Genomic DNA, 12,174 nt, shown 5'->3' with positions numbered 1-12,174 from the left:
TGACTTTTAAGGTGTGCTCAGACTTGGCAGGCTTGGTCTGCTGACAGCGAACCATGGTGCACCTATTGCGTTAGCATGGCTTGTTAGAGCAAGTGCCAACCTTGCTGTGCAAGTACTGGTGCGCACCCAATAAGCGAACCGAGACCACCTGAGTAGGTTGGTCTTGGTCTGTTTCCAAGTACACTGTGACACAGTACGATGTTTATTGTCTGCAGGCCTGCTTTAGTATGTTCCGAAGACGAGTCTACTGGTTTAGGACCCTGTATGAGGCCTGAATCGCTATATATACAGCGAAAACCAGGGCCGGAGCAAATCCATTAGTCAAATAGGCAGCATATACGTATATATGACCACATTTATCAATTATACTGTGATACTGTGTATTAAAGCACCAAGTTTCAACCATTATATAACAGTAAGACACTTGAGGCAGTGTTTTGCCAATGATTTCAACCTGTTCAGCACCGTGGGAAATAGTAAATAAACTTCTCCTCTGAGCTAAATGGTGGGATTTAGGATCATTTTGAGTAGCTTGTAGCTACAAATAAATAAAGATCAAGGCATAAATTTACTATACATAAATGTGACTGATCGACTGCATCTGGGGTCAGTACGTGAGTAAGTGAAATCCTCTATAACACATTAATAACACCGTAAAATTCCCATTGCACAAGATTCAGCTGTTTGCAAAAGCTAACCAATATACTTGTGTTTTAAGTTAGTAAGGAGGGAGCATGTGGAATCTCAATCAGGAGCCTGTTCAGACACTGAGAGAGCTTGGTCACCAGGAAACTCTCGGAAGGAGCTGGTCAGCAGAGCCTGAGGCTATTTCTTGAATGTGTAAGTAACTGAGAAAGTTCAGCTATATAAGCAGGAGGCAGCCCATTTAGTGCTTTAAACCCCCACAATAAACCTTTACACTGAATTCTGGAGTGAACTGGTGTGATGTGATCGTACCTTTTCGGACCAGTGACTGGTCGAGCTGCTGCACTGGTCAGTGATCACTGGAAATGATGTTTTATTGCATTAGATCTAAACGAGTAGAGTGCAAACCCTTAAGGTTTCATTCAGCTACTTCTCTAACATGACGTAGTACGTAAGCAGCTCGGGACCGTAAATACCATGCATGTAAATCTCCCAGGTTATGAATGACAGCACCTATGATGACCATGACCATGTTTGCCAACTGTCCCTTTACTGTTACCTCTATAACCAACTGCTGTGAGTGCCACAGACCACAAGACTATTAGGGAAGGACACTCGACACACATGGGTGCTTTGTTCTACTCTGTTGCCCGGGGGGGCGGTTGTTGGGGAGGAGGAGCATCCATCATTGCGACAGCTCGGTTCATGGGCACTGTCCCCTGGTGCTCTTTAATCTGCTTGATAATAACCACTCTCATCTCTGGCTAAAGACCTCATGGACCACGGAGATGACTTGTGGCTATGTGTCCTCAGCTCCGAAGGGAGTTGCGGCAGCTGGTCAGCAGAGACTCGCTCGTTCCGACTTATCCGTTCTCTTCACTGACTTGTGAGACAGCAAGGACAGGAAAATGTGTAAGACATCCTGTCAGGCTGATTATATGACTCCATGCAGAAGAGCTAAGAGCAGGGACACGATGCCCAAATATAGCCAGAGTAACACGTTTCAGCTACTGCAGCTCGATCGAGCTCACAGGCACCACTGATAGCCAAACAAATACTGCAGTGAACTTCGGTTGTGCTTGTATGGCTGCTACAACAAATCTTCAGCCAGAAGCATCTGCTCTTCAAGGAGGGGATTGCACCTTTTTTTATGTCTGCATTATTAGTTAGAAAAAATCACAGTGTGGGGTGATGGGACGAACCAGATGCCCAAAAAGTAAATATATATATTGTTATAGAATAAGTTTTGGCCTAAAACCTCAGTAAAAATCAGTATTTTGTAGATGTGGCCTAATAACTTTTTATTTTGGACAATATATTATCCCAGAGATGACTGTAATAAACAATATTACTGAGATTTTAAGACAATTTTATGCCACTGATATTATGATACTATAATAGCATTGGAGTACAATTACAACAGAAATGTCAAAATATCATACTTTGGTAGTCTGTACAAATAACCTTTTTTCTGTTATTTGACTTTTAGGACCCTTGGGCAATTATGCTGGATGTTTTGAATTTTTGGACATACCTTTAATAATATAAAAATTACTAAAGTAAACTACTTGTTTACTTGTTTGTGTAAAGACATAAAGAAGTCACCAATGCCAGATGTTGTTTTCAAGAAATCCTAGGCTCTTTAAATATGTCCATATTAACAGAATTGAGATCTCTGCATGAATTGGACCATGTTTTGATCAAAGGTTTTTAGTTTTATTCACGTCTCTTGTTGGAATTTGATAAACTAGAGTAGTTCTGAGCAGAAAATGCAGTCATTTTAATTAAAAGGTTATTTGTAATGAGTGAACTGACAAGGATATTGAAATATAAACAATATTTAAAAATACTGAATAAATAAAACATAAATAAAATAAAACCACTGCTTTTGAACAAAGCCAATATACCAGCTCATTAACGGTAATGGGCTCCCCTCGCTATGTAAAAACGAAGGGCAAAATGATTGAGGTCATGTCCACACATTGTATGATACGCCGATAATGTTATTTTTGGATTTACCACTATTTTATCACTGTCCCTTACCGTTACATATGATAACTGTCACGCAAAACCCTTGTACCTCAAAAATGGCAGCTTTACAAAACTGAAGTCAATGTAAAAAGATTGTATTCCAAGTCATTTTGGAGCATTTTTTTTGGTCCAGTCTTTATGAGATTCTGACACAATATTAAGAACAATTGTCAGATTCACAGATTCATTTAGGTTCAATTGATTCATTTTGGATGGTAAATACAAAAGTTAATTCGTTTTATACACATCACACCCCTGCTTTCTACCACCACTACAAGGGAATCCACATCTCGGTTTCTCAACAAATCCCCATTTCTCACCACACCACTCTAAATGACTTTGCATACGTCTGAACGATTACACTAACAACAGTGCTTTTTACAGTGCTCTGAGCTTTAGGATGCATGGCTGATCTCTCAGGGTCAGCGGGGCCAGCTAATGCTATGTTTCTGCTATCCACAAAGTTCATGAGTCACTGTATCTGTACACAGCAATCCGATGCTGGCTCAACCTCCGAGGGTCAACCTCCTGGCTTTAACAGGGAGGAAGGCCATGTGTTAAAAAGACCCAAGGAAGCTTTCATGCCAGCCCAGTCCGCCACCAACAACTCGGAGGATCAAAACAGGAAGTGGGTCTCATGTGTCAGATAGCATTTCTTTACAGAGCTGAGATGGTGAAACCTAATGACGGGGTGCTGGGGAGATGGGGGAGGTAATATGCTCTGCTAGCAGAGCTGTATGTCTGAAATGGATACAGAGGCAGAGAGGGAGAGAGGAAGGGAGACCGAGAGAGAGACTCTGTCCAGATGCCCTCTTCATTCATAAAGTTCCTTGCACTGGTAGAACCATCAAGGAAAGGAGGTACTTCACAGAGAAGGTGCGAAGGTAGTTTCAGTTTCATCAGGGCTGAAGACTGAAACTAGGGCAATTTCACTGCAGCTTAGAGCGGAGTGGTGATTGTTTCCAGTCTCGAGAGCATTCGGAAACATGTGCAGGTCTTTAAAGCGTTTACTTCTCCGGTGCCATTTATACCCTACACCAGGAACTTGAAGTTCTGAACCACTTAACAACACAAATCAAATGTCAGTTCATAGCAAAGGTCTAGAATTTTGTTCTGTGCTGGTTCTCAAGACTAAAAGGAATCCTGCTTGAGTCTAGAAGAGCCATTCAGTAGAGCTAATATTCAAAGCTACACTTTAAATACCTGCATTCACATTCTCACTTTCACCATTACATTAAAACCACTTACTGATGAAGAGAATAACATCATCTCTTTATCCACTGCGGCATCTGTCAAAGGGTCAGAGCATGTCCAACACATCTCCAGGCCTTGTGGGGTGTTTCCGGTATGTAATGGTCAGTAATTACCAAAAGTGCTCTGAGGAAGAACAAATAGTAAACTGGGCACCCAATGCTCATTGCCACAATCCATGGTGGGCTCCACCTTGCAGTGTACAGGACTTAAGGGACTGTCTTGGTGCTAGATACCACAGGACACCTTCAGAGGTCTTGCAGAGGGGGCCCTACACAATCTTAGGCAGGAGGTTTTAGTGTTATAGCTGTATTGTCTTATTTGCAATAGCTGTGTTTATGTTCTACAGTCAGGTTATGATTCAGAACTGAAGCATATTTGAAATCTGGGGACTGCACACTGCAAAAGTTTCTGCTTGGCCTGTGAGGGCAGAAATAGCTCACCAAACCACAGCCTGTGTGCGCACTGGTGCTGGCCCTCCTCTTATCTGACTTTCCCTTTCAGTTAGCTGCATGCCCTACAGTCATTTCACACTTCTGGATGTCGTCTTGCTAAATGCTGAGCAACACCTATAACCTGTTGTGCAATGCCGCTGTCCACTGCACATGAGCATTAAGCTCAGGGTGTCAGCATTACGGGACATCCGCTTGGCCTCTGCCTGGCTCCGGCTCGCTTACTGCAGTCTTAGCACCCTAACCCATGTCAGTATGACGCCGCTTTAATGAGCCTGCGAAGCTATATCCGAAAGGCTCAACAGACTTTGCGAGGATGAAAGGTCTGTTTGCTACTAAGGCCCTTATTCGTCCCTATTTATAGAGGGTGTTTCATTGAGAACCCATTATTCTTGCTCGAGTGAAGGTTCAAGGTGGGACATGGAGTGCAGACTGATAGGAGTGCAAGGCCTGATAAGAACTAGGCGATTCCACCTGGACCAGGTCATTAATTGGTGGACAGGACTGACTACACTCTTCTTTCAAGGTGAGTGAGTACCACTGAGTGAGTCCCTGGATGGACATTTTTACTGGATGGACATGTTTGTAAACTGTTTGCAGTAAGCAATTTCAGTACCGCATGAACCGAAATGTAAAAGCAGACACACTGTATATCCAAATGTTTGTGGACACCCCTTTTAACGAATGCATTCAGTTACTTTAGGCTGCACCCATTCCTGACACAGATATGCTACTGCACACACACAGCTTTTCTATTCCTGGTAGGATAGTACTCCCAATAGAGTAGGACTCTCTGGAGGAGATAACTATGAATCTATTGGCCAGGCATGGCCTAGAGGGGTATAAAGCCCCCCAGCATTGAGCTGTGGAACAGTGGAAGAACTGTGTTGTCTGGAATGATAGACGATGCTCCACTGAATACTTTTGGGATCATCCAACATCCTGACCTCACTAACGCTCTTGTCGCTGAATGCAATCAATTCCTCACAGCAATGCTCCTAAACTTAGTGGGAAGCCTACCCTGGACAGTAGAGACAGTTACTCCAAACAAAAGCAGGATAAAGTCTTTCTTAGAAATCTTGATTGCGGAAGAAACAATGAGTAGGTGTCCCAATACTTTTGTCCATGTAGTGTATCTTCTGCACATATTCAATTTGTGTGTTTATTTGAAACTTGTGTTGTACTGAGCTTTGTTTTTCATGGAGACACGGAGAAAGCACGGACTTCTGGGAATAAAACCAGCTTTTCTGACGACGTCTGATGAGCAACACTACAGTTATGAACTTTTCCAAAAGGGGGGCATTGTTGTCATTTCCCCAGTGAGATGGCATCAGCATTACCAATCTTATGGGAAACGACACTTCTCTTTGAGGGTCGGGTCACGCCCCTCCTCCTCGCCCCCCCCTCAACAACAGCCACTGGAGGTTTTGGGGAAACTCTGTTGGCCAGCTGCCAGGGGAGGCCTTGTGGAAGCTGAGAACACTTCCGCCACTTGAAATGCCTCGCTTCTCCTCCTGAAGTGGTGGGGTGAGTGACTTCATTCTGGCACCCTGCAGTTCGAGCCTCCCCCTTGTCTCTTCTGCCCGGCTCCTCATGTTCCTAACACTTCCTGTGCTCCTCCACAAACCTCGTGCCCCACTGCTTGGTTCCTCTCTGCTGTCTGCAGAGATATTTAGGACTTTTAGGATCTTGGGAGCCGAGTGAAACGTGGAAACAGTGGCAGAGCGTCTGGACTGTGTTTGAAAGGCAAGCTGCACTTCCATCTGGTTTGCGTTAGTCCAGTACTTCCCAGGAACACAGAAAACAAGGAGCACCGAGCGGCTTTGTAGTCCATTCAGCCAATCAGGAAGTGATCTGAAGCACTTTCCTGTTTCCTCCCCGCCAGAAGCTCCTGAACCCGAGGAGCTTCCTCCAGACATGGGCGCCCTCAGGAAACAAGGCAGAGAACTCCGTATACGTAGCAAAACAATCCACCACCCTCCTCTTCCTGGTGGAAGAGTAAGCAGACAGCGTGAGCCGGCCCTGAGATTTTCTTGTGTGCGGCCAGAACCGGATGGAAACACACCGTAGGCCTACATGTACTGTATTTCGCTGTTTTCGCTTAACAGGGTGGTGTGCAGACATAGGCAGGAATAATAAATTTGTAATTACTGTTATGATAAAAACACCAATATTAGAATCAATCCAAATTACATACATTTCAATGTGTTTCAATGTTTGTTTAGCCAAACTTAGCACAAGAAGTAAGGAAATTCGTGTTGGGTAGATCATTTCTTCATGGGTAGATCATGTTGTAACAATGCTTCTTGGCAATAAATCTTATACCGTAGGAAAGCCTTTTAATTTCCCCTTTAAAAGGTGCCACATTTGTAAGGAACATGCATTTGCGGGATGAGCAGCAGAGCTGAGTATGTGGGTTGCACCCATGAACAATATGCCAAATCTTCTCTGCCAGGTGCTGCCAGTAAGGTGCCTGATTGAAGGACAAGGTCACATATAATAGGGATGTCAAAGACAGGCCGTGAAGTGGGCGAAGATACACACCCCAAGACGTTTCCTCAGCCTGTCAGCACCTGGGTACCATAGGCTATCTTCTACAGATGTGCAGTCAAAGTTTGCAGGACGATATGGCCGACGCCTCTCTGCCCAGGCTGTCCGGAACAGGCTGCACGCAGCCCATCTCCGGTCTCATCGGGCTGCCAGGAGGCCCGTTTGCTCTGGTGGCAACCAATGGCAATCCCATATCTCCACAGTCTGGGACCGGACTCTATCCTCCAAGATGACGACGCTCGCCCCCACAGAGTGTGGTTTATCAGGGACTACCTCCAGAATTTGGGAGTGGAAAGGATGGAATGGCCTGCCAGCAGTCCTGACCTCAACCCCAGTGAACAGCTGTAAGATCAGCTTGTGCATGCTGTTCGTGCCAGAGTGACCAACACAACCACGTTGTCTGACTTGCAACAAATGCTGGCTGAAGAATGGGATGCAATCCCACAGCAGTGTGTGACCAGGCTGGTGACCAGCTTGAGAAGAAGCTCCTGTTTGTTACTTGTTAAATTGCCAATATGTCACCATGTCCACCAAACACCAAACGGGTCAATGGCAGAATAAGCTGTTTTGCATTGGCAGAGAGGATTTGTGATGCCTGGCTGTGAGAAAATGAATCATGGAGGACGACAGCGTGTAAAATCATGCACGACGGCATGGAAAACAGCCCATTTCAAGACAGTAACCATCTTTAGCTCAGCCCAGGAAGAGGCTGATCGGATAAACATCTGGTTGCTGCATAAAGAGAGGATTTGCATATTCCTTCCCACTCAGCAATCAGATTTCAGTCTAACTGAAGTGTGAATGCATGTGGATACAATCTCATAAAGATACAATCCAGACACTATGTTCACATGAAGTGGCCGGGTGTAGACGAGGCAAAAGAGAAATCTGGAGCAAAGCCTGTGTTTTGTTCCTATCAAACTACTTATTTGATTATTCTGACTGTATTTATGTTTATTCATATTTATTCTAATGTCATATAATGCCAAGATAGCTCATTTAAAACAACTGACTGAGGTGCCTATGGCTTTAGAGGTGACACAGTGCCCCACCTACAAAGTTTCCTTAGCAAACACTGCACTTGTCATGTCCTGGGACTCCATGTGCTGCAAATAATCACCCTACAGTCTAGTTATCTGGTCTAAGCAAGCAAATACACAAATATCAGTTACTTCATGCAAATCACGATCAGGCGATCCTTAAAGCCAGCCGGCTGCAGACTGGCATGGGCATGGGAACAGACGTGCACATCAAGTTCTGTAAGTGAAGAGTTTCCCCTGAAAAGGGTGTGCCTCACAAATGTGCAATAACATTAACCACAAGCAACGAGATTTCAGCCGCACATGCTGTTTACTTCCTGTCTTGGTCAGCATGCTAATGCAAATGATGCTGTTTAACATGACATCTATGATTCTGCAACACCTGGGGAAGCCAGAACAAATGAGACACAAGTGATCTAGTAATACACCTGAGAGATCATTCGCATCTCATCATAACACTGGTATTACCATCTTGCACCATCAATGTCATATTCTGCACACTGTATACTTGGGGGGGGGGGGTTAATTGTTTCGATACTCAATAGATCAATATATTTCAATCAGAATGTGAAGAAAGAAGTTGAAGGCTGTGTCCAGTTGTTGCATAATATACCAATAAAACCCTGAGGGGGGAGTCGGGGGGAGTGCTGCAGACCGCATGAACGCTGCTGGAGTGGTTCAGGTTGTATGTAACTGGTGCTGGTTGTTTAAAACCTTTGATGTTTAAACGATGCGCTGATTTAGATCAATTACTACGATGCTAATTCTCTGGGGTTCCATTGTGACATCACAATGGTGTGAAGATTGTCACACCCCTACCACAAGCAATGTCTCACATTTGTAATTTCACAGCATCTCTCCAATACAATAAGACTAGTAGGCATCTCGATGCTAAATACACCACAGTATATAATGGATCGGGTTTAGGTATTGTCTAAGTACGTACTGAAAGTCCCCTTTTCTACCACAGGACAGAGCGTTTCTTCCAAGCATCGTTCAGTTCGGCACGGAGCGCTTACAAACCAGGCCGAGCATTTTTTGTAAGAAGCTAACCAGACTTGGGGGCTACAGAACCGTTTGGTGGGAGGGCTTAATAACTAAGGGATCCGCCGACTGGCTCCACATTTAAGTCACCTTTGTGCCGCAAGATCTGGGGTTTAGTTAGTATGCTTGCATGTTGGCATGTTAGCAAACTCTGGTAATCTAACTCTAGTAGCTATCTAAGCTTTGGCCCTGACATCAAGAGGTTGCGAGATCAATCCCCGGCAAAGCCATACATCCATTCATGGAGAGGGTGGCCCCCCCTGTGCCACATCACTCAGCGCAATGCTAGCCAGAGCAGATGTCTGTTAGAAATGGAGGGAGCACATTATCAAGACAGTCCACAACTTCTCAACACAGATAGCTTCGCGAGATAGCAACAGACCACAGTATTGAGTGCTAGATGATTATATTTGACATATTTATAATTTAATGGCCAACTTGGACCATGGCAGTCTTTTGCCTATAGTGAAATTAGGTTGAAACTAGAAGTATTTTTAGATATTTAATCAGAAAATCACTGAAAGCATTCTGTTTCCAAATACGCTGGATTAGTAACTTGGAGAAACCTGCAGTATTGATGCATCGCTGCTGGTGTTATCCACCTGGAAGTCCGTTTTCTTTGTTATTGGAATGTAACAACGATTTGTCTTACGACTCCATGATAACTCAACCCTGCCAGTATGCACTGTTCCAACATCATTACTGACTAATAACCCATAGGTCATGATAACTGTCAGAGCTTAAGAGGCTAAAGCTAAGACACCATTTACCGCCGAATACAAATCACAGTCCAAGTGTCCATGGGACGTTCCCTGCCAGTGACACTTCCACCTACTTGAAGATCTCCTGCATCTAGAAGCCGCCAGAGCGAAGAAAGACACGCAGTGTTTTGACGCCTCGTGTCATGCACAGGACGAAACACGTGGCTTTGCAATGTGTGGTCTTGCGGTACACTCATCCAGCACAAGCCTGTACTGGAGCATTCACCACAACAGTGTACCCCACCTGCACAGCAAGATTAGATAGACCCTGTGGGTGGCTTGTGCAGTGTGCTGTCGCCTTTGCACGCCTGCAATGTGAGGACACTTTGGGAATGGAACCGAGGAATTTTTCTATAAAATTCAAGCATGCCTACGTGTCAGCGGTCTGAGTGGGTGGCACAGCTGGGTCTCAGGCTGATGAAGCAAAAGGAGCCCCTCCGATCATCTGGAATCCAGATTGGGGTGGACATCATCCTGACCTTTCAGCTCAGGAGTCTGGGTGCCAAAGCAGGAACTGCTGCATTGGTGCCCTTTTCTGTTATGATCCCAGAGCATAATCCACTCCTCTGATGTACTGGTGTGTGGCAAACTAAGCAAGTCTATCGAGGCTGCAGTCCATGTGGGCAAGAACCAGGAGAAAGAGCATTAGGAGGAGTATGAACGAGCACGGTTCACAGGCAACACGGGACTGGAGGAACATACAGAGGAAAGTGGTGCCAACATCTGGACGCGCAGCACCCAACAGACCCATGCTGTTAGCCATCAACCCCCCATGTAAGGATTTAGCCGCTTTACATAGTCCAGCCTGCGAGACCACGTTCAGGCTTTCTGTGCCGTAAACATAATCCACATGTGGAAACACAATGGTGCTGAACGCGCCCGGGACGGAACAGCATCAATTCGAATGCGAAACGGGCTTCACATGAAAGCATTTGGACCTTAATTCGAATCAGAATGTGGAAAAATACGCTTGCGCGCCAACGCTCGAGACGAGCCATTGGAGGCATATTCACCCCTCGAGCGCTTACCTATTTTTATTTTGACGCTCTGGAAAACTCGAAGACCTTCCTCTTCGACCGCCATGCTTGCAGCCACCGAAGGTCTTGTTCCCTTTTAGGCTCCTTCGCCGTCTCTCGGACTCTGCGCGGCGTAACGTCCCCGTCTGTTCCAGGCAGTCTTCTCCGCTCGCTACTCCCGAAGCCACAGCGAAAAAGCCCACTGCTTACACTCGAGCAGCGGCGCTGTCCGACTCGCGAACGAATCGAATCTTTTACAGCGGTTCCTCTCAGTTAATCATTCGAGCCGAGTCACAAACGGCTGCCCTCCCAAGTGAATCTATTGTTGTGGAACTTCTGCGCAACGTTTATAAGCTTGTTAGAAACGCTTTCAACAACAATAAAAAAAAAACGACCATCTTTAACATAAATAATTATAATAATACATATGTTAATGACTTGGTGGTTGTTTTAATAAGACGTGGTCATAATAACATGTATTTAATAATTACGTTAGCTAGCTAATTCTAGTGGACACAAAATATGACAATATCTGATTAGGTCCCAGTACCCAGTAGAGGTAAAATCATCCAACTTACAGCCTGCACCGAATTTCATTGTACATTGGTACATTAATAAAGTGATGTGCGAAAAGCTTAACCTGACTCGGGAATCGGAGAATCGTTTGATTGAATTTTCCATTCAAAGAAGACGCTTTTAAAAGAATCGATACTCTGAACTGGATCCAAACGAACATTCACTAGGCTGGAGGGGCGGGGCTCCCAAAGCTTTCCTCGCGCTTTTGGTGATTGAACGGCAACGAGCCGACGTCACGCAGTAGGCAGTCGCCCATTGGCGTTGCTGAGACGCTGGTTCGTCTGTATGCAAATTACGCACTTGTGATTGGACAAAGTCGATTCCAAGCCGTTTTTATTGGTTCCTTAAATGAACCGTTTCCAGTGTTCATAAAAAAAACTAAACAAACAGCCGCTCACGTTTCATTGCTGTAAGCCTGTGATCTCGTGTAGTGATGAGCAGATATGCTGACCTGTTAACATCCCTGTAATTTACCTACTTATTCTTATGTTCTATAAACATAAATGAAAGAAAACGTGTGTGTGTGTGTTTGAAGGTCATGATTTAAGAAAGAAAGCAGGGACAGATTGTAATTTTGAGAGACACCTCGGTAATATTGCAAAATAAGAAATAAAGGCCCTGAAAAGTGAGATTAAACCATATTTAGACACAGTGAAGTTGACCACACATGCCTGGGAAGCAAGGAGGGTGAAGAGCCTTGCTCAAGGGCCCAACAGTGGCAGCTTGCCCAGCCCAGGTAGTGAACCCACAATCTTGTGATCAATAGCCCAGTTCTCTAACAGCAGAGCCAGCACTGCCCGTGGTGTTT

General features: G+C 44.8%; 1 protein-coding gene across 2 annotated transcripts in view; it reads right to left on the bottom strand.

The window, feature by feature from the left end:
* Positions 1-10,985, bottom strand: part of rasa3 (RAS p21 protein activator 3) — an 86,286-nt gene extending 75,301 nt beyond the window's left edge. For both annotated transcript variants that reach the window (XM_072656796.1, XM_072656797.1), the window contains exon 1: positions 10,803-10,985. In XM_072656796.1, coding sequence (XP_072512897.1) covers positions 10,803-10,857 — 55 coding nt within the window. In that variant the 5' untranslated portion in view covers positions 10,858-10,985. The remainder of the gene's footprint in view (positions 1-10,802) is intronic.
* Between the last annotated feature and the right edge of the window lie 1,189 nt (positions 10,986-12,174).

Source organism: Salminus brasiliensis, chromosome 15 (assembly GCF_030463535.1).
Source record: "Salminus brasiliensis chromosome 15, fSalBra1.hap2, whole genome shotgun sequence".
Lineage (NCBI taxonomy): Eukaryota > Metazoa > Chordata > Actinopteri > Characiformes > Bryconidae > Salminus > Salminus brasiliensis.
This window is presented reverse-complemented; position numbering and strand designations above follow the sequence as displayed.